The sequence below is a fragment of the Liolophura sinensis genome, chromosome 8 (assembly GCF_032854445.1).
Source record: "Liolophura sinensis isolate JHLJ2023 chromosome 8, CUHK_Ljap_v2, whole genome shotgun sequence".
Lineage (NCBI taxonomy): Eukaryota > Metazoa > Mollusca > Polyplacophora > Chitonida > Chitonidae > Liolophura > Liolophura sinensis.
In genome coordinates, this window is record NC_088302.1 from 10865175 (window position 1) to 10888286 (window position 23112).

The window sequence follows — 23112 nt, forward strand, 5'->3', positions numbered from 1 at the left end:
GGCCCTTTGTTGTGCATAAGTGCATCCTTGGTAAGAAAATAATGGAAAATGTGTAAACTTTAGGCAGGTATGAGTTGAAATTTTGAAATTCTTGGTGAGAGAACATAAGGTGCCAGGAAGTGATGCGACTGCATTTTACACACTCAGCTGAGTACTGTTTCTTCAGTTTGTTTTCAATTGTGATTTTGGGAGGCTAATCATCAAATGCCTATAAAAGTAAATGTGTCACATCAGATTTTTGCAAGGTATTAACAGAAATAAGCTGCTGGTGTAACCGGAGATGACTCGCATATCATCATTCTACAGATTTGTCTCTCGTTCATTTTATTGGTTTTCCCGGCCTTGGGCGAAATCATTGTGAATCTTGTTGCTCTCGTTGGGTCCTAGGTGGTTTTACATAAACCATTGCCTTCTTTTGTGATTATCCGAACAGGTAGGAAATTGATCGGTATAACATCCAAAAGCCGACGTCTTACCTAGTATCTAGTACTCGGTTTTCATCCACCTATAAAACTGAACGCCAAGTGGAAGGTATCAATCAATTGAATAGTTAAATTATTGCTTTTTTTAAAAGGCATATCATTGCACAACAAACTAACAGCTAAACGTAGAACAGGGTTCGCACGGGTCCTTGAAAACCTTGAAAGTACTTGAGTTTTATTTTGGTAATTCAAGAACTGGAAAGCACTTGAATAGCCATTTTTTGGTTTGACGGTAAGATCTTGTGCTGTAGTCATTGAGAGTGATTTTGTGCGTGAAAAAAAGCATTAGAGATGCCAGGCCACTATCGTTTTAGCGATGAATGGCTGCAGTTCCCAGATTTCACGGACTGGCTTATACGCGACGCCAGCAGTGTCAATCGGGCGTATTGCCGATTGTGTCTCCGAAGTATAGATGTTTCCAGTATGGGCAAGTCCGCCCTGGACTGAGAATGGCGCTGTTTACGAACACGTGCGTATTGTGGAAATATTTTAAGCTGCGCTTTTTATTCTGACGGACAGTGGAAAATTTATAAGAATCAATGATGGGTTGTCTGATTATCAGTGATGTCTGGACCGACTGAAGGTTATGGCACCAACACAAGGCTGCGCACCGGTCGAATGCCACGGCATGGCTGTACCACGCTTACGAAATGACCTAAACAAGTATTCAAGCTGCGTATGTTGTCGCAGTTTATACGCGAAAGCGGAGATTGTGACTGTCGTTTGCCTACTTGAATTTGTATTTTAAGTACTTGAAAGTACTTGAAAAGTCTTTGAATTTTCTTGGCAGTCAGGCGTGCGAACCCTGTTAGAAGTAAAGGTCACTGACCTTTGGCATGCAGCTGCAATTGCCGCGACTTCTAACTGCATGCGTAGTGCTGTCTGCTGTATATTTAATCAAAACAATCATTGCATGCCAATCAGATTAATCCATCTGACGTGAACCAATAACATAAAAATGTGGTTGTATTTGTACAGAAATGGCGGGGCTATTGATTGCGGTGCAGACCGTCTTGGTAGTCGTCCTCCGTTTACTGACCACAGGTAAGTGGGAAGGTCTGACAGTAACCTGCGGATGGTCGTGGGTTTCCCCGAGGCTCTGCTGGGTTTCCTCCCACCATAATGCTGGCCGCCGTCCTATAAGTGAAATATTTTTGAGTACGGCGAAAAACACCAATCAAATAAATGAATTAATAAATTGTTTGATATAGACAGATTAGCTCACATAAATCTGTGTTTATTGATGCTTTGACCAAATAAATAGTCATTTTCCTGTTTCCCATGTTTAATAATAACCTTTTGTGTTAAGTCAGTAGAATCTTCTTCTCATGAGTGTACGATTTGTGAACATATTTGCTTCTTCCAAATAAAACTGTGAAAACGCCAATTGTGCGTAGTTACGATTATGATAGAAATAAGTAGTAGCTGAAACTATACATGTATACGAATTCAAGTGAATTCTTTTAACATCATTTTTGTTTATGTCGGTTGGCGTCCATTTTTGGAAACTAAGACTAACTAGAATTAGATTTGTTACTTTGTTAGTGTTTGACATCAACTCTTCTGTCTGTACTGAAATCCGTTTTAAAATGAAACTATTCTCATGAGTATGAATATAATGACATTTGACGAAGCTAATAACCTTTTATCTTTTGTTTCCCGCAAGGTCACGCAGATTTCTCGAATGCAATTGTCCATCACCAGTCTGCGGATCAGTTGATGAGGATTAGAGGGCTGAAGGAACGTTGGGGGCAGGTTGAAGTACGCTTGTCCTCGTCGGATCCCACGTGGTATCCGGTGTGCTCCAATTCGAGTTTGTCTTTTGGTGACAAGGAACAGAAAATTGCCAACTGGATTTGCCAGGCTAGACTTGGGCTGACTGTGTGAGTGTTTTGTCCCACACAATTATCAGGAATGTTTTTGTTTAAAACCATGCTTAACAGTTAAAATGATTTTATATAATTTGTTTTGTGTTATGTTTTTCATTGAACAGGTCGTACGCCGAGTTAGAGTATGGTCAACGTCTGCCCCCAGACGCATCGTTTATGAAGGCGAAATGTCCAAACCAGACAAGTTGTACTTTCAGTCTCGGGTCAGAGTGCAAAACAAACCGAGCTATGTTTATCTATTGTAAGTATGCCCTGATTAGGAGTGTAGTTCTGTGTTTAGTGTTATATACAGTGTTAAGTAATATATACAAAAGTGGGTGATATCATCTACCCAGTCCTACACAGCAGAGTGTCCACATATGGTAATTACAGTCTTGGTCTATTTTCCCAGAGCAGAATGATGGGACACCCAGAACATAAATGGATACTGAATCATCGCAGATTGTTTTGGGCTGGTTGATTAAAAGTGTATTGGGTGTCCAGGATTTTCCTCTGTATAAACATTCTCTGGGTCAGACTTGTTCAAGTAGCATCATTGCTATAAGGACAATGACTATGCCTCATGTTAGATCGCATTAACAGTGTGGGCTCTAGCACTAGACATTGGACATTCTGTGGCAGTAGTTTATTGGACGGGCACGCTCTTTGTTGATACCACGAGAAAGATGATTGCGAGAAAGGTAGATTTCCTTTTGCGCACATACGTAATTTACTGTATGAAACCCATAATTCCGATGAGTAGAAAATATTAAGCAATGTGAAGTTTTTTTATTTGCAGTATTTGTTATATTAAATATCCCCTCACAGAAACTGAGAATTTACTCAAAACCGTAATAAATCTTTAGGGACAGTGAGGCCACGTTGGATATATGAACAGTTGCAGTTAAAGCACAACTGAAATGCATGTTTGATTAACGAAGGCTTCCAAACTAGCATGTTACATGGTTTGGATACTCACCTTGTTCAGTCTCACAGAACAATACCTTGGGTCGTTCCAACATCATTGAAAACTGTTGACTGCTTGGTTCTTTCTTGGTTTGTGCCAGATGTTGTTTTTGCGATTGTTGATTCGGAACGAATTGTCAGTTTTGACGCCTAGATTTAAATACATTTAATGTCTCTCTGGCTGGTTTTGTGCAAGTCAGGTCCAGCCCCAGAATCACGTGACCTAAGTTTACGCCTGACAGGAGGGCCGGACGAGAGACGTGGGAGACTGGAGATGATGAGGAACGGAGAATGGGGGACAATCATGTGAAAAACTTTTAGTTTATTGAATGCCAAAGTTGTATGCAGGCAAATGGGATTTAACGAGTAAGTTAGTTTTACAGTGTAGGTTGTTACAGAGCTGCTTACAATTAAATTGGGGCCTCCGTGTCCAAAGGAGTTGGAACACCAGCGCCTCGCAATGACCCAAGAGCCTCTCACTAATGCAGTCGCTGTTAAGTTCCTGTCCAGCTTAAAATACACTTATCCGAAAACAATGTTAACAAGCAAATCTAACAGGGATGGTGAAAGCGACCGAAAGTGTCACTGAAACCATGTTAGTGTTCCTTACCAGAATATGCGATAGCTTAGGAGGTTTTTTTCCGTGTTTTTCTTTTTAGTGTCTTTTTTTTACAAACACTTATCTTTGCGCTCATTCTGTGAGCCAATGTCATACAGCAGAGCCAAGAAATTCGTAGCAGTCTTCCAGATACCTGATGACCGAATATATAAAAACAGACGATTCTTTTATCGTCGTACTTAACAATTAAATTTAAGCGTTACTTCATGGACCAATATGCAGGGCTGCCTGATTTATGGATATTATGACTTTGTACGCAAATTTATTTATTTATTTGATTGGTGTTTTACGCCCGTACTTAAGATTATATACGACAGTGGCCAGCATTATGATTGGAGGAAACCGGGCAGAGCCCATAGAAAAGCCACGACCATCCACAGGCTGCTAGCAGACTTTCCACTTACGACTGGAGAGGAAGCCAGCATGAGCTGGACCCCATAGGTGAGAGGCTCCTGGGCAATTGTGCTGGGGTAGCACGCCAACCACTCGGCCACACAGGCCCCATCTTACGCAAATAGCGTTAACAAACTGCCTGAAAGTATAATTTATTAACTGACAAAGTTCATGTATAACTTGATATAATGCAGCTTGCACAGAACACAGCCATAATTTTACGGGATTTCCGAGTTTTGCACGTAAGGGTTAATTGATCAAAATTTAAAATGCTTTCCCTCTTCATGATTCCGTAATTTACTTTATTTATTTTTTCGATTGATGTTTCAACCTTTATTCAGGAATATTTCACGACGGCGGCCAGCATTATGTTGGGAGGAAACCGGTCAGGCGGCGGGGGAATAATTTAGTAGTTGACAATCTTGTACTTTTACTAGATACAATGTGACTTGCAGAGAACAATTTCCACAATGACGTTCAACGCCATCCTTCAGTGAATGAATGTAAGGTTAAAGGTATATTCCATGCGACTCGACAACTGCCCAAGTCTCTCGTCAGTAAGAATTTTAGACTCATTGTCATTGTTTGTAACTAATTGGTTTCTGTCTTTCTGCAGATCCCTGGCTCACTTGTATTTTGTGGGCGAAATGGGTGTCGGAAACGTAACCCTAACGTTCATTAAATGCCAAGGCAACGAATCCCGCCTTATAGACTGTTTCCACATGATCTTGGGCTTTCCCTTTGAAGTCTGCAAAGAGAGCGCTGGTGTGGAATGTAAGCTATGTGTAGTATTATCGTAATCCCATTAAATCCATACATAGCAGTATTAAGACCTGAGAACAATGGTATATTCATATTACATGCTGCCCAACGAAACCAGGTAGCCAATCATGTGTCGTATTACGATAATGCATGTGGTGTGATTTCGGATTATGTTCAGTTGTAGGCAAGATTTTTTTGTCTATATGTTTTCTGGGATGAAGTTGGGATAAAGTGGTATGATGTTGGCGATGCCTTTGAAATCTGCTATACCGGCTGAAATGGTGGAATACTGAACTTTGCACTGTACGTCATTTTCTGATTTACCTTCTCTTGACTTAGGATGCGTGCAAAATGTAAGGAACATATGCAACAAGAGGTACGCTGCATGTGTACAAACTGCTTAACAGCAAAATTGCAAGGGTATGCTCTTTTCTCGATTCAAAGAGCAGCTGAATTGTTTGCAAATACTTTAAATTACCCTACTTGTAACATGTAGCTATTAGAACCATTCTGTCGCAGAACTTCTTAAACACATACAATAAAATGTAATATTTGAGTCGTATGTCTTTGATAGTGAAGAAGGCTTCACGTGCTTGTAACATGAAGCATAAGAGGTAAAACCGCAAGAGCGACGACAGCATGATAGTTGGCAAATTGCCGCGCGTTACTGCGGTTAAAAGAATGTCTTGTTTTATCTCACCGACCCCGATCTAGTAGCCGTCCAAATCTGAAGTAAAATATATCGCCTGTTGTTGGTCCAATCATATTGGTGCGTCCGCATTTTGTGAAGTAGAGGGGTCTTGTTCAGCCATTTGCGTACTGAAAAACAACGATCGTCTTTGCTGGTTTAGCTGGACTTTAGCTGGATTGATCGTTGGCGTATATACTGGTTCTGTTGGATTTAGTTTGATTTGATTGGTGTTTTACACCGTACTCAAGAATATTTCATTTATACGACGGCGGCCAGCATTATGGTGGGTGGAAACCGGGCACAGCCCGGGGAAACCCATGACTATCCGCAGGTTGTTGTCAGACCTTCCCACGTACGGCCAGAGAAGGAAGCCAGCATGAGCTGGACTTGAACTCACAGCGACCGCATTGGCGAGAGACTCCTGGGTCATTACGCTGCGCTAGCGCGCTAACCAGCTGAGCCACGGAGGCCCCGTTTTTGTTGGAGTATCAAGGTGCGGTCAGCAAACGTGGCTAGCCTTTAATCCCGTTTGAATAAATCTTACTGTGTATATGTGGTTACATCATGGTATATGTACGCCTCACACAGCACTTGGTAAGGAACAGTGTAAGTCAGTGGCACACGCAGTTTGTAAATTCCTCAGGGTAGCAATTGACAAAAGTCCGAGCCAGAGCAATTATTTTTTTAAACAACGTGAACGTCTGATGAAGAAAATTAGTCATCTTGGGATTGTTTTGTTGTAGGTAGGCGGAACGATGATTACACTCCGCGAATCAGCGATGGACGGAATTTCACATCCCCAAACGGCCGTCTTGATCTGAAGATTGCCGGACAATGGAACGCTCAGTGTGGAAAGATATCTAATAAAACGGCCATCGTGGCATGCCGGCAAATGGGGCTGCCTAGGTATAAACATCGCACAAAATTCTCGTAGATAGTTGTCTTTCTTCTAAAAACCTTTCATCAAGAACATTTTAAATGGTTAGCTGAAAACGTTTGCCGACAGCTCACAGCCTTAATTAGGTTTGCACAATGACGTGAAATATTGATTGTAATTTCTCTCGTTGATATAATCTTTTTCAAGTTCTTTCGCACGGATGTTGCCAGCAAATGTCAAGTATCCAGCACAGACTATTCCCAATATCACCTTGGAAGTACGCTGCACTGGACAGGAGAATAACTTGTTGGAGTGTCAGATACCTCAGAAATCTGGCCCTTGTGATGCTACATTTGGAATTGTGTGCTCAGATGGTAAGTTATATGCGACGTACTAAATGAATTGCATGACTGGTGTAAGCGACGCTATATGGCGAAATAATATTGAAAGCTTATCTGGAACACAACGGAAGCTGACCGGAAATGATAGGATGTGGATGAAAAAAGTATCGCTGTATGGAAGCAATAAAATGTCATGTGAAAAGGGCATTAGGTTTGAGAGGAATTTAGGTCGTTAGACAGGATAAAGCTAGCAAGTCCAGAATGTGTATATAATTACAGATCTATATTATTAAAATATTGGTCATCTGGGGCAAAGTGCGCGATAACACATTTCGTGTATGATTGATGTAAGCGACGTGATATGACAAAAATGATTTTGAAAGCTTCGTTAAAACACGATTGAAGTCAGCTAGAAATGAGAGAGTGTGGATGAACCAAATTGTATCGCTGAAAGCAGTAAGATGTTATACTGAATGGGCACCGAATCTGCGAGAAATTTGGCAAATATGTTAGTCTCTCTTGGTCCAATGCCTTTTGTTTATCAATCCTTCTCTCATTACATGAACTTCCATTAACCCTGATAGTTAACCATTACTGTGTTTTTGTCAAAATCTCTAATAATACAACGACTGTCGACCCCTGAAAATCTCTCTCATGTTCGTGGGAAATACAAAAAGGACTTTTATCGGTCCCTCTAATTCTAATAAGACTTCAGTTCATCATTACAACTAGTACATATACTATCATCCCGTCAGATAGTGTTTGGACATATAATATTGCAAACACATTTATCAACCTCTCTTATATTGGATGGCACTTGGGAAGCTTTTTCAACAACCTGCAGATGGCCGTGGGTTTCCTCCCACCATAATACTAGCCGCCGTCGTATAAGTGAAATATTCTTGAGTACCGGGTAAAACACCAATCAAATAAATAAATAAACATACTGTTTCGGCGAAGGGCGGTGAGGACTCCATGGCCTAATAGTTAGTGACACAGGGCCCTGTCATCAATGCGGCCCCTAAGAGTTCAAGTCCAGATCAAAGCCGGCTTCCTGTGCAGAAAGGTCCTTCAGCAACCTGAAGGTGGTCGTAGTTTTCCACCTGAAACTGCCCGGTTCCCTTCCCCTTCCCCCATGACATTCACCCCCGTCGTATAACTGAGATATTCTTGACTACGTAAAAACTCCAATAAAGTAAATAAATATAATGGATGGTGCTGTCAATAAAGTGTTCATATCTAAAATGGAATTATACTCAAATATGGCAGAATACACTTTTAAAGTGTTTAAGTAATATTCTTGAGCACGGGGTAAAACACCAATCAAATAAAGAAATAAAAGTGTTAAATGTGATTGTGTATATAATTTCAGATCCAGGTTATCAGGTGCGTCTTGTCGGAGGTGAAAACCATACAGGCCGACTGGAGGTCAAAATAGCGGGCATCTGGGGGACAGTATGTGATAACAGCTTTTATGATCGGGGCGCCAAAGTAATTTGCAGACAACTGGGTTTTGACAAGTGAGATGTTTTCTTATTAAATTTTTAGGGTCGGTTGCTTAAAAACAATCATCATCATCTAAAAGACAATTTCGAAGTGATTCCAAACATGCTTTAGATGATCTTATGTTTACATATTTTTAAATTGAAACGGGTAAAAATTAAGATTGACGGAAGACTTGTGACAACGTTGAACAAACTGAAGCCTAATGATGTCGCCGATTATTTTCAGACTAAATGGGCTTTGATTTCCATATTTCTACATTGAGTATAAATATACTGTAGTATAGCAGTTTTGTTCTATTATATCTATGTTTGAATTTAATGTGGAAATATAATAATTGTTAAAGCACGTGATGTCAGTGAGTTTTAACCTTTATTGGATATGGCCCAAAAAGCCCACTGCAGAAATTCAATGTATTTTCACCTGTTTTTTACTTTTTAAGATATGTATATATATGTAAATTGCCTATGTCCAATTTGCATCAAGTGAGAAAAAGTTGTGATCATTTCCATGAACTTGTCCTCGATAAGTTGCTACTGCAAATGTGACATTAGCGCTTGTGCACCGTACGCCGAGCTTTGCTCTGTTGTTGTTAAGTGTATGTTTTATGGACACATATATGTCTTTTTAACATAACAACGTAGTGAATTTGCTGCATTTATATATTTTAAGTGTCACAGTTTTGCAAAAATACTCCAGGCACGGCGTGAAGCATGAGTCGCATTCTGTTGACAGTGCCGTGCCACTTGTTTGGCCAACGAAAGACATTGGGCAGGCGGATCCTAAGCAGCCGATATGGCTGACATCCGCCTATTGTTCTGGGGATGAAGGCTCGTTCAAAGATTGTAGCTACAAATTCGAACACAACGACATGTGTTCACATGAAGCAGATGTGATCGTCTCGTGTAAGAGTCTTGGTAAGTATACCAGGTTATGCATTTGTTTACTTGATCTAGTTTAACGTCGTGCTGAATAAAGACTTATTATTTTCTATGGTGGCAGCGATTAGGTTTATGGATGGATTTGATTTATTTAGTTGATTGGTGTTTTACGCCGTACTCAAGAATATTTTATACGACGGCAGCCAGCATCATAGTAGAAGGAAACCGAGCAGAGGCAGGAGGAAACCCACGATAATCCGCAAGTTCCGCAAGAGAGGAAGCCATCATGAAGTGAACTTGAATTCACCGCGACGGCATTGATGAGACGTTCGTGGGTCATTGCACTATTGTCATGCTAGGTCACGGAGGTTCTAGGTTTATGGACGGATGGAAGCGCCGTCCTTGCCCGAGTATTTGACAATCGCCCTGACAAATGCCCATTGCTTAATCAACTTAGTGGGCTTAGCACTGGGAAGATGACACTCATAATATCAGCGGCATATCTATTCAATCTTTTGCTCAGTCAACCACTGATCAATATAGCCTTATCCTCCGTTACAACAGTTTCGTGAACCAGTTATCAGAGAATCCATGGAATGGCCGATATGCTTGGGAGCTAATGATAATCAAAACGGGATCAAACCCAGGTCGGGTCATACAAAGACTATAAATATGCTATAAATACTTGCTGCTGCCTGGCTTGGTGCTCAGCACTGAGAAGTTAGAGCAAGGAAACAGGACTAGTTGGCCCGGTGTCAGTATAATGTGTTGAGTGGGGTGTTATGTCCGGTGTCTTCGACATGATTCTTCGGTGGCGGCAGCACTTGGTGACAGGGACTCGCCTTGCCTGAAGAAGACACAATATATGTACACACACTTAATGACTCTTTGTCTTCATATGAAAAATTGTTAATTACGACATTAAACCCCGAGCATACATACATACACACGTTCAAAATATCATTACTGTTTACGTCATGTGACCCTGTTTAAAGTTGTAGCAACATGACTGACTCTACATGAGAACTTGACGAGAACTGTGAAGGATTTGAAAAACTAAAATAGTGAACTGAAACTAAGCTTTTTGAAAAGTTTGTTAGGAAAATACGGCGGATTTAAAATAAGACAGGCTTGCAAGTGTGCCGACTGACAGGAATCCGGGCAGTTCCGGAAAAAAACCACGACCGTCTGCAGGTTGCTGACCGACTTTCCCATGTACAACATGAGCTGGACTTGAACTCACAGCGACCGCATTGGTGGGAAGTTCTTGGGTCATTCTGCTGCTCTAGCACGCTAACTACTAGGCCACAAACGCCCCGGGGCACTCTTACATTTGAAAGACAAAAATGATTTATGTGCTATGTTGGAGTGTAGTGCATTGGTGCTTGGGCCAAGCTGTGCAAACATTTCATCTAAATCTGTGCTTGATTTATCAGTAAACCAACGTCGGCAAAAACGTTTGAGGTGGTAACAAGATCCACCATTAGTTTATCAGAAAGAGACTGTAGAGGAGGTAAATCAGGGGTCGAGTTACATGTAGCTGCCATGCCATGGTTACCCCTTCTCAACATCAGCTTTGTCACATTTGTTTTCTCGCTTCTGCTAGAGGAACTTGACGTGCCGATACGTTTGGCTGGTGGAGCGGACAATACGACAGGGCGACTGGAGCTTTTCTATGATGGTCAGTGGGGAACTGTGTGCCGCTACTACTTCTCTGCAAAGTCAGCTGAAGTAGCCTGTCGACAATTGGGTCTGCCCTAGTAAGTGCATACCTTTCATTGTAATTTTGCGGACTATTCATCTCATTGAATTGAAACTTAGTAGAAATGATCACCGATTTTGTCCTTTTTCAAACCGACTGGTGATATTGAATTGAATTGTAGTACATAGCTTTAGTATGACCAATTTCAGCCGTTTCGTCTATTTTTTCTAATGTTAATGTCATAATGTTTCCCACCTCGTTAGTATTTTGACGTTGTATATCAGGCAGTAACTTTGTGTGTGTTATATTTCCAGAATTGTTGAATTCAATTTAATCGTATATGGCTATAAGTTTGAAACTGCATCATCCTTACAAGATCAGACCCATGCTGTCTTGGAAAGGAAAGATAGATGTTTCGCTCCAAAAAAGAAAGTGGAAAAAGCTAAGATCTGAAGCCGCCTTTGCTAAATTTGATTCAATTTGGGTACTCATTTTCTTGCCAAAATTTTCGTTATCTGAGTAATTGTTTTAAAAAAATTGCCAATAACTAGCGCACCCTCTAGCTCTATTCCAATTCACTAGGTTGTAATATGGACATATTGGCGCGCTATTACAATCTTAAATACCGGTACGGCTGAAAAAAGTTGGGGACGTGTTTCACGCAAAACATTTGACACTTCTTTCACACCAAAATTTTAGGAGGAACATCTTTTACGCCAAAACTTAGAGACATCTTTCACAGCAAAACTTTGGAACGTCTTTCTCGTCAAACAGTTGGGACGTTTTTCACTTCAAACATTTGAAACATCTTTCAGGCCAAAACTTTGGTACATCTCTCACAGGAAAGCTTTGGGACGTCTTTCACAGCAAAACTTTGAGATGTACTTCACAGCAAAACTTTGGGACGTCTTTCACAGCAAAAGTTGTCCATAAAAACCAACTCAGACTTTGACTGCATTCAATTCATAGAAAGAAAAAAAAACCTCTAAAAGATATAATGTACTCAAAAGTGTATTTTCTAGTAGGTATTTCGCCAATGCTTTTTTGTTTTATTTTTTATTTTACTTTTGTTAACAGTATTACTTTCACAATACTTGTGAGTGACAACTTTTCCTTGGGTACTATGAGTTGTATGGTTTGTTATTATGTGTATAAATATGTGTGTGTTTCAGTACAGACGCGACACTCATCAATTCTTTCGGTGATCCAGCGACGAGTCCTATTTGGTTGAATTATTTAAAATGTAAGGGTGGAGAGTCACACATTATCCAGTGTAGGCACTATCCTATCAACACATCAGACTGTGATCCTCGGAGAGATGCTTTTTTGCAATGTCAAGATTACACGGGTATGTATACTCAGTGAAGACATCATACCTGAGCAGTTTTATCATCAGGGTTTATCACAGTACCAAGGCACAGTATATCAATTGCATGAAAGCCCGTACAGGGTGGACTGTCAAGGCATGTACATCACGTGGACACACTGTATACCTTGACTGCCCGTACTGTGTGGACTGTCAAGACATATACACCACGTGGGCACACTGTACACCCTCATTGCCCGTACTGTGTGGACTGTCAAGGTACGTACATCGCGTGGGTACAGTATATACCCTGCCTGCCCGTGGTGCGTGGACTATCAAGGCTTCTTCGCCACGTGGACACACTGCATACCTTGAATGTTCGTATTGTATCGACTGTCAAGGCATGTACACCACGTGGACTCACTGTATATCTTGACTGCCCGGGCTGTGTGGACTGTCAAGTCTTGTTCACCACATGAGTACAGTGTATACCTTTATCGCCAGTGCTGTTTGGACTGTCAAGGCATGTACATCACGTGGTTACAGTGTATGCCCTGACTGCCCTGATTGCCAAGGCATGTACACCACGTAGTTACTATTACTGTCCAGACATGTACACAACGTGGGTACAGTGTATACCTTATGTGCTCGTACTGTGTGCACTGTCCAGACATGTACACCACGTGGGTACAGTGTATACCCTGACTGCCCGCACTATGTGGACTGTCCAGATTTGTACACCACTATGTGCTCGTACTGTGTGGAATGTCAAGGCATGTACAGCACGTGGGTACAGTGTATACCCTACTGCCCGCACTGTGTGGACTGTCCAGACATGTACACCACTATGTGCTCGTACTGTGTGGACTGGCAAGGCATGTACACCACGTGGGCACTGTGTACACCCTGACTGCCCGTACTGTGTGGACTGTCCAGACATGTACACCACGTGGGTACAGTGTATACCCTATGTGCTCGTACTGTGTGGACTGTCAAGACACGTACACCACGTGGGTACAGAGTATACCCTGACTGCCCGTATTGTGTGGACTGTCAGGCCATGTACACCACGTGGGTACAGTGTATACCCTATGTGCTCGTACTGTGTGGACTGTCAAGATACGTACACCACGTGGGTACAGAGTATATCCTGACTGCCCGTATTGTGTGGACTGCCAAGGCATGTACACCACGTGGGTGCAGTGTATACCTTGACTGCCCATGCTGTGTGGACTGTCAAGGTATGTACACAACGTGGGCATAGTGTATACCTTGACTGCCCATGCCCTGTGGCATGTACACCACGTGCGTACAGTGTATGTTCTGACTGCCCACGCTGTGTGGACTATCAAGGTATGTACAACTCCTGGGCACTGTGTATACCTTGGCTGCCCATGCTGTGTGGACTGTCAAGGCATATACACCACGTGGACACAATGTATACCTTGGCAGTCTGTATTGTATGGACTGTCAATGTATGTACAACAGGTGGGTACAGTGTATACCTTGGCAGCCTGTACTGTGTGGACTGTCCAGGCATGTACACCACGTGGGCTCAGTGTATACCTGGCCACAGACCCCCATTAATTTTCCATAAGCGACAATGTTAATCTTTAGTGCTATAGCTCAGCTCCAAACATTCCGTGGCCAATAAGCTTTGGTGTATACCTCACCGAGCCTGTGAGAAAGAAGCCATTAAAATCTTGACATAGGTTGATCATCAAAATCTGGACCTTTCTATGCAGGCAGCTGGGAGGGATGCCTACCAACGCCATGGGGACGTTACTCGCAGCCTCATCACCACCAATCTCCTTGTGTCATCTCGCCCAGAATTTCAGACTTTCATCAGTACAACTCATACCTGCCCAAAGCGTAGACAGTTTCTATCATTTTGATACCAAGCCTGCATCTGTACACCAAAAACGGCAGGCTGGCAGGACAAAAAGACTTTACACCCTAAAATACACAGAATTACATTCGTCCCTCCCAAAAAACGGAAGTTGTAATGGGGGTCTGTGTCCACCTTGACAGCCGGTGTTGTGTGGACTATCAAGGGCCTGTACACCACGTAGTCACAGTGTATACTGTGACTGGTCGTACTGTGTGGACTGTCAAGGCGTGTGTAACACGTGGGTGGAGCCCCTGCTGTGGGGATTCTGAGATAGTATTCCACGCAGATGTAGAATTCTTAAATTGCCTTGTCCCCAGGCTAGCGGTGTGTTGGCTTTGGACGCTACTGCCGGCATCAACCACTGGGGCGAGGGACAAAACCTCTTTTATTCTCTGTTACTATTCACGCTGCCCATTATTAGTCACGACCACATCAAGACCATTACCAGTAAGTGTAGAAACAAACCTATTTTTGTGGCAGCTCGTCTGATGCGGTTGCGTTTTCAACCAGTGAAAGATTTTTTAGTTTGAATGTGCCGCTTTGAATGTCTTTAAAATGGTTGAATACTAACTGACACCTTGTTACACGCGTTTAGCGTGTGTTTTGTCAATACACAGCCACAACCTTGATGGTGGTGTTGATTGAGGCATCAGGTGCAAATGGGTCTTAAGCCATCAGGCTCGGGTGAAACTGAAAAGAGGCTGTTACTTATGCTTTTCCCTACTATTGAAGAACAACAACAACCCAGACAGCAGGTGCTCGTGAAACAGGCTTGATAGAACAAATTGTTAATCAGCTAATCATCATTCGTGGGGATCTGATATACGCCACACAATTGGTACAGCAGTTTTCCTGTATTTGCTTCTGTCAGCTGGAATCCAAGTCGAAATTAACATCCTTTTGATACAAATTCCCAAGTTGTTTAGCCCAGCCATCCTTCTGTTGGCTATCAATTACGTCACCCGCTGAGTCGTAGGGGGCGACCGGCTGGAGATCGGTTAGGGCATTAAGTCTAAATCAAAAGATCTTGCACTTCTGAGATGATCGCTGTGACTTTTGTTTCATCTGTGTGCATGGTTTTGGCAAACACTGTACGTCTTGCGCTTTCTGTGATTATCGCAGTGAGTCTTGTCTGATATATTTGTATGTTTTTTACAAACACTGTACGCCTTGCGCTTTCTGTGATTATCGCAATGAGTCTTGTCTGATATATTTGTATGTTTTTTACAAACACTGCACGCCTTGCGCTTTCTGTGATAAGTATAAATATTATGTTTTCATTGGTCTCCAAGGGTCAGGGTATAAAGAAACCAGTTTTACGTTAAAAAGTTAATGAAGCTCTTGCGCCGTGCATAAACTGGATTTGTAACTATATGTCCAAAATTATGAATTTTCCTTGTCTTCCTCTCTAGATCTTTTTAAGAAATATAAACCAGCTTCTACAACCGTTGCAAGCAAGAAGAATCCCACGTCAGGCGGAGGTAAGACATCACTTAACTATACAGGAATGAATCTTGATGCCCGTCCTTCGATTTTCTATACGGAATAATTAAACCTGTAATTATGACCCGTAAACCCGTAATAATGAATGAACGAGTTTTAAGTATGACGTAAAGCTCCAAGTATACATACATATATGGTTAATTTCATGCACCTCGTTCTTGTTGGGTGCATTATCGATGACCCAAGGAAATGCAGTGGTAAATATTAAAAATTTGTGTAACCCGATATATTTGTAGTACACTATCAGGAGAAGCATCCCAGTTACATTCTTTGAAAGATATGGCAATTATTTTCAGTGTGCACTGCACCAGCATTGTTTACGACGAATAAATTCATGTTGATATAAGATTAAATTAGAATAGATTAGATCATATTATATGATATCAGATTCAGACAAATGTCAAATTTATAAAATATTTTAGCAGCGCATTAATGCGCCATTTGCCAAATGTGACTAGATGGTGTTCGAGTATGACTTGCATGAGGTGTCAGTGTGGTCAGTGAATCAGTGATTTTTTTCCATATGAAGTCACACAGCTTTGTAATCCATGCGTCGAAACAGGTATCCGTCAACCAATATGGACGTTCCAGGTCAATAATCGCAAGGTCAATTCCAAAAAGGACACAAACACAATACCCTGCTGAATAATACAAGAAATGCGCCCGTTTTCATGGCTTTACCCTGGTTAGGAGCTGTATATTCATCGCGTTGAATGAGATCACCACGTTGGATATATGATCTGTTTCTGTTTCGACGCATTGATTCCTTTTTGTTTTTTTTTTTTTGTTTTTTTTTTTGTAATGCTTTACATCACTGCCATCAGTAGTAAATTGTGGACAGAAATATTGAAGAACGCCTAGGTCGCTGGTGTCACGGTGATGAGGCAGGGAGTGATGTCAGAAAACTCACACAATACGTCTCAACCTGTGCCTGTAATAATACTTTATACACATGCATTCTCTTTATCTAGAGTATGTATAACATGATTCTAAGCAAAACCTAAAACAATTTTATTGATGAATGCTAATTAAATACTTCCACAAGAGGACCAACGTAATGAGGCTAAGCCTAAACAAGCTTACGCGCGACTCCAATGGTCAAATTTGTCTAGTGGTGGCAGTCATGTAAAGCGAAAGTTTAGAGAGTGACGCATGCGCTGTAAGGAGTATGTACTCTACACCTGTCCTTTTTCCTATCTGTTAGTTTTCGGGAAACACTAAAACATTCCTGCTTCTTTATTCTTCCTGTTTATCCTAATATGTCTCGTCTGCTGATATGTTCGTGGCACTCTCATCGGTTTTCATTGCTTTGTCAAGCACTGCACACCTTATTCCTTCTGTGTCGTTGGCACTGATTCTTGTGTCATCTGCTTTTATACCTTTTTCAAACACTGCACTCCTTGCTCCAACTGTGATGTTCGCACTGACTCTTGTGTCACCTGCTTTTATACTTTTTATCAAACATTGCACTCCTTGCTCCAACTGTGATGTTCGCAGACTCTTGTGTCATCTGCTTATATACTTTTTGTCAAACATTGCACTCCTTGCTCCAACTGTGATGTTTGCACTGACTCTTGTCTCATCTGTTTTCATACTTTTTGTCAAACATTGCATGCCTTCCTCCATCTGTGATGTTCGCACTGACTCTTTGTCTCATCTGCTTTTATACTTTTTGTCAAACACTGCACTCCTTGCTCCAACTGTGATGTTCGCAGTTACTCTTGTCTCATCTGCTTTTATACTTTTTGTCAAACACTGCACTCCCTGCTCCAACTGTGATGTTCGCACCGACTCTTGTCTTATCTGATTTATTGTTTTGTTAAACCATGCATTCTTTGTTCATCCTAAGCTGCACATTGACGCTTGTCTCATATGTGTGTATGGTTTATGCAAACATTGCACGCTTTGCCCTTTCAGTATACCGTTCGCAGTGACTCTTGTTTCATGCATCTGTGTGCATGGTTGTGGCACTGCACGCCTTGCGCTTTCTGAGATGATCGCAGTGACTCTTATTTCATCTTTGTACATGGTTTTTTGCGAGCACTGCACGCCTTGCGCTTTCTTTGATGATCGCAGTGACCTTTGTCTCATTTGTGTGAGTGGTTTTGGCAAAGACTGCACGCCTTGTGCATTCTGTGATTATCGCAGTGACTCGTCTGGTTTAATTGTATGGCTTTTGCAAAGAGTGCACGCCTTGCGCTTTCTGTGCTGATCACAGTGACCCTGGTCTCATTTGTGTGCGTGGCTTTGGCAAAGAGTGCACGCCTTACGCACTCTGTGATTATCGAAGTGACTCTTGTTCGGTTTATTTGTATGGTTTTTGCAAACAGTGCACGCCTTGCGCTTTCTGTGCTGATCACAGTGACCCTTGTCTCATTTGTGTGCGTGGTTTTGGCAAAGAGTGCACGCCTTACGCATTCAGTGATTATCGAAGTGACTCTTGTTCGGTTTATTTGTATGGTTTTTGCACACAGTGGACCCCTTGCGCTTTCTGTGATGAAGGCAGTGACTCATTTATATGCATGATTGTGGCAAGCATTGCACGCCTTGCGCTTTTTATGACGATGGTAATGTCTCATATATTTGTATAATTTTGGCAAACACAACACCTTGCTGTTCGAATATTTATGCTGTAACCTTGACTGTTGTCTGATTTGTATGTATTTTCAATAAATACAGCACGCTTATCTCTTCCAATGCTCTTCACATTATCCCTTGTTTCTTCCATTCGTATCTTTCCACGAAACCCTGCAAGTTTTAAACCTTTCTTGTTTTTCATGTTGATCCTTGTTTCTTCTGTTTGTATATTTCCAGCTAAGACTATACGTTTCGATCCTTTCATGATTTTCACCTTGGTCGTTCTATCATCTACTTATATTTTTCGAGTGAACACCGTACGCCTTGTAAGTGGAATTCTTTCTGTAGTCGGGGCCATACTCTTGGCAATTGGAGGATGCTGTGTGAAAAAGAAATTCAACAAATGGGCTTCCTCTCCAGGTAAGGTTTTTGTCACTGGCATGTCCGCATTGACATCCGTCACAGTCACATATTATCGTAGGAAGGTCCTTACCAGATATCAAACGCATGGAAAATGGTACGAAAAATATGTATGTACATGTAATATCCAAAATAATACAAACAGTAAGTCTCTTCACGTGGCTAAGGAAGTTCTGCAGATGTTTTGAATAGTTTACACGAAATCACAGGTATATGGTATTACTAACTTCAGGAGAGATGGCAAATTAAATCCTTTCATTGCGCAGAACTGGTCGTAAATACTTAGCCCTACTACAGTACACCTATCGCTGAAAATGGCCATTGTGAGTCACTTTCCCATTACAGTGACAAGGTCGCTCAAAATTTGGATTTTTGAACTCACGTTACGTTGCGACATCGTAACGAAGTTTTAAAGTTGGTTCATAAACTAAATCACTCACGCTGAAATAAAAAATATAAATTGAGTATGTAGCTTGTACGAGCACGGAGAAGTCCTGCCGTTACTCGAGTTCAACACAAAGACGGCGGGCCATTTTGCGTCATTAATATTCCACCGGAAGGACCCAAAGCATATGCGCAGCGTTCGGAAAGTTCCCTATGATACCGACTTTCGATCAGTCGACGTACTCGTAGATACATACAGAGTACAACAGCTTAAACAACATTGAGAAAAGGTTACGAATAATCTTCTCATTAAACTAAGAGTCAGAAACGTGTGTCTGTTCCAAGTTTAACACCCCGTGCCCACAACAACAACAACATTTGCACCCACCTGTCAAGCAGTAGTTTTGCGACATCTTCATAGTCCGTGAAACCCTTTAGTTTCTTCAATGTATTCTGCTGCTCCAACTGACCACCAATTACAGCTCTAGACTTGCTTGTCATACTGTCGAGCTCGTTTTGGTCACGAGCAGCCGCAAGTCCTTCTTTTACTCGTGTAATCAGCTATGTTTGTTTACATATGAAGTTTACTGAGCGCCGTGCGCGTGATCCGTTTCGAATGAATTGACAGCGCCTCATTTAAATATTTTGGCAGAATTTTCAGCTTTCCGGGTTTTTTTTTTTTTTTTTTTGTTATTTTTAAACATTCACTTAACGTATACAATGTTGGGTGTGGAATTAATGAAAAGCTTGTAACTTTTACTTCTTGAGAAAATATCCGATACTCATGTCATTCTGTAATAACGCAAAAATACCTAATACTTGGGCGACCATGTCACTTTAAGTCATTTTATACATGGTGCAGCGTAATGACAAAGGAGTTTCTCACCAATGCGGTCGCTGTGAGTTCAAGTCAAGCTCATGCTGGCTTCGTCTCCGACCGTACGTGGGAAGGTCTGCCAGCAACCTGCGGATGGTCGTGGGTTTCCCCCGGACTATGGCCGGTTTCCACCCACCATAATACTGGCCGCCGTCGTATAAGTGAAATATCCTTGAGGACGGCGTAAAACACCAATCAAATAAATAAATAAATAAATCTTATACATGTATGCGAGAGTATTGGTTAACATGTGTACACTTGAAATTAATTGTAACTTCGCCTTTATTGTTTAGGCCAAAATATTTCCAATTTATTTTATATTTCTTTCAATTCAGAATGGCTAATACAGTAACAAATGAGTTAGGATGATACTCTTATAATACATGTATCTTTACTCAGTGTGTAAATTTTTGTTTTAAGGAAGAGATGAAAGTAGTGCAGTAGCAGCCCAGTATACGCCAAGTACCGGCCACTCTCCAGCCGAAACTCCAGACCAAACGGTTAGTTAGATTTTTTGCTCTGAGAACCTCTTTTATACAACTTCATTTGCCTTATGGACTTTGTCATATATTTCATAAATATTCAAATCTTTAATACAAAATACCAACAAGTCATAAGATTGGTATCTTTTTTCAGCGAAAAAGGGTTGTGCAGTTTTATTTTATTTATCAGATGGTTAATATGCTCCATAAGTATTATTTACATCACTGGAAGGAGTGGGGCGTGGTACATTAGCGAGGTATGCCACTCCTAACCACTCTCCGCCATCACCGGGAACTTAAACCGAAGATGGCTTGACAGCTGATTAGCCACTGTGTAGATGTCGTAGCTTCTGTCTCGTTCATGCAATTTACTAATGTGACGCGAGCCGCTAAACAAGAGACCAAATACTGGCCTGGCCCGAGTCGCTGTACTGAGACTAGGTATAGGGTGTTATATTTTATGTCGCTGTACTGTGACTGGGTATAGGGTGTTATATTTAGTGTCCCTGTACTGAGACTGGTTATAGGGTGTTATATTTTGTGTCGATGTACTGTGATAAGATGCCATATGTCGTGTTCGAGAATTGTGAGTGGGTAATGTGTCATACCTGGGGCCTGTGAATTGTGACTGGGTAATGTGTCATATCAAGGACATATTTTATGTCGCTGTACTGTGACTGGGTAAAGGGTGTTATATTTTGTGTTCCTGTATTGAGACTGGGTATAGGGTGTTATATTTTGTGTCGCTGTACTGTGATAAAGTGTCATATGTGTTCGAGAATTGTGAGTGGGTAATGTGTCATACCTGGGGCCGTCCAGTTGTGAGTGGGTAATGTGTCATATGTCGGTTAAAATAGACCCTACCGAGGGTAAATTATCAAGAGGCCATATTTCACTGCTTACTTTTTTTCACTGTGACCATTTGCCATAAGTCGTCGCTGCTTTGGCTTTACTCTCTATGCATGTTAAAAAGGCGATGAACTGCAAGCAACTCGGCAAACAAACACCTTACTGTAGGTTATGGACATTTCACTTGATTTGATATTTCTTTCTCTTGTTGTGTTTTTCAGCAGGTGTCCCTGATTTTCCAGAAAACAGATGCCCCACCCTCCTACTCTGACTTGTATGGGAAAGACAGAGCATCGAAATCTACGCCTCCACTTTCTTAAAATAGTCACATTATTATCGCGTGTCAAGTCTGGTCGAATCAAGATTAGTGCTAACATTCATGTAATTCAGGGTCCTTTTTTGTTTTGTTTTAGGGTTTGTTTGAAAATTTTTTTATATCTGTGAATTATGCAGAATTGGCAGAGGGGGAGGGGGCAGTTGCTAAGTGGGTGTAAACGTTGTCCGGGCGAACTGATAAATACTGCAGATGTACATATAATGTTTGATTAATTAACTTAACCTATCCTTTGTATAGAGGTTATGGTCGGAAAGGAATGCAGTTAACAACTACTACGGAGATTTTTTCTTAACAAACACTGTATTCTCTTGAATAGGCATGCGTTCTGTAAAAATAGCAATAGAAATAAAATAGCATTAATGATCGTATCACCCATGATCAAACTGATGAAATAAACACTATGTCAGTGTACTACACAACCTTAATACAAACACATTAAAACAACTAACGTCGGAAACGTTCGGTAAGTAAAATTACAAACATAATACAATAATACACAATATAAGACTACTTATGCTATTCCAACTTTGTAAACATGCTAACCCAGGTCTACAGATTTCTCATAAATTCAGTGCAGCATATTTTTCCACGGCAAAATACATGAAATCATTTACCAACAAAAATCGAACATATCAGCTAATTGATATTCATGAGCGCGGAGTGACGTCATGATCTACAACGGAGATTTCGATGGTTTTAATTTTCCACAGTTATCAAAGAAATAACAAGACCAATGGTCAATCTAACTAATGAGAACTAAAGAAATATTTATAGGGTACACTTCAGTAGATGCTTTGTTTACATTTATATCAGATAAATGCCTTATATGAGTGCTATCTGTGACTGCATCCTGTGTTATTGTGTAACCCGATTTGCAAGTGCCCGTCTGGTTGCGTTGTGCCAAAAAATGATCAAGCAACACCATATGCACATGCATCAAAGTATCCTAAATTTTTGCGTCAATTAGCAAAGTAAATGCATGTCACTTCACCTGAAGAGTGGATCTCCGTACTCTCAAAATAAGTTGTACACAGCGAAACTATCGCTTCGCTATCGTCTGGCTGCTGTGACGTCAGGTCGCGCGCAGTAACTGGGTTAGTGTGGGGACAGTTTAGTGCTTGGGTGATGTCAGGGAGCGACCCTTGCTTGCATCTGAGGTACTTTTTTTTAACAGGTTAGTTCAAAATGTTGTCGATTACACGCCATGATGTACTACTGACCACATAAAAATTATGTCTTTGATCGTACATCGTGCCTTTAAATGGTGTAAGGATTATAATTGTTTCTTATCAATCAAATGTGATGTCATGAGTCATTCTAACGGCAGCTCTTCACTCACTGTCCGTGAAAGTGCCATTAAGCAGTCCATGTGCCCAGGCAGTCTGGTGAAGTTTGTGAGTT

At 41.3% G+C, this 23112-nt stretch overlaps 2 protein-coding genes across 5 annotated transcripts in view; both read left to right on the forward strand.

Moving 5' to 3' along the window:
- The first annotated feature begins 2152 nt into the window (after positions 1–2152).
- LOC135472751 (CD5 antigen-like) overlaps positions 2153–23112 on the forward strand; it is a 72664-nt gene continuing 51704 nt past the window's right edge. The window contains exons 1-3 of the mRNA XM_064752413.1: positions 2153–2365; positions 2476–2612; positions 3517–3682. Of these exons, the coding sequence (XP_064608483.1) occupies positions 3669–3682 (14 nt within the window). The 5' untranslated portion in view covers positions 2153–2365; positions 2476–2612; positions 3517–3668. The remainder of the gene's footprint in view (positions 2366–2475; positions 2613–3516; positions 3683–23112) is intronic.
- Positions 4951–22544, forward strand: LOC135473063 (scavenger receptor cysteine-rich type 1 protein M160-like). Of its 4 annotated transcripts, none has more exons than XR_010444576.1 (11): positions 4951–5102; positions 6525–6687; positions 6866–7032; positions 8372–8519; positions 9238–9419; positions 10990–11143; positions 12258–12433; positions 15695–15763; positions 18600–18782; positions 20468–20543; positions 21596–22544. XR_010444576.1 is itself a non-coding variant. In XM_064752858.1 (11 exons), the coding sequence occupies exons 1-11, from the start codon at positions 4976–4978 to the stop codon at positions 21692–21694; spliced, it is 1548 nt and encodes a 515-aa protein (XP_064608928.1). In that variant the 5' UTR covers positions 4951–4975; the 3' UTR covers positions 21695–22544. The 4 variants fall into 4 exon arrangements, 2 of the variants coding, with proteins under 2 accessions (XP_064608928.1, XP_064608929.1); XR_010444577.1 differs by having other exon boundaries at positions 21599–21655; XM_064752858.1 differs by having other exon boundaries at positions 20464–20543.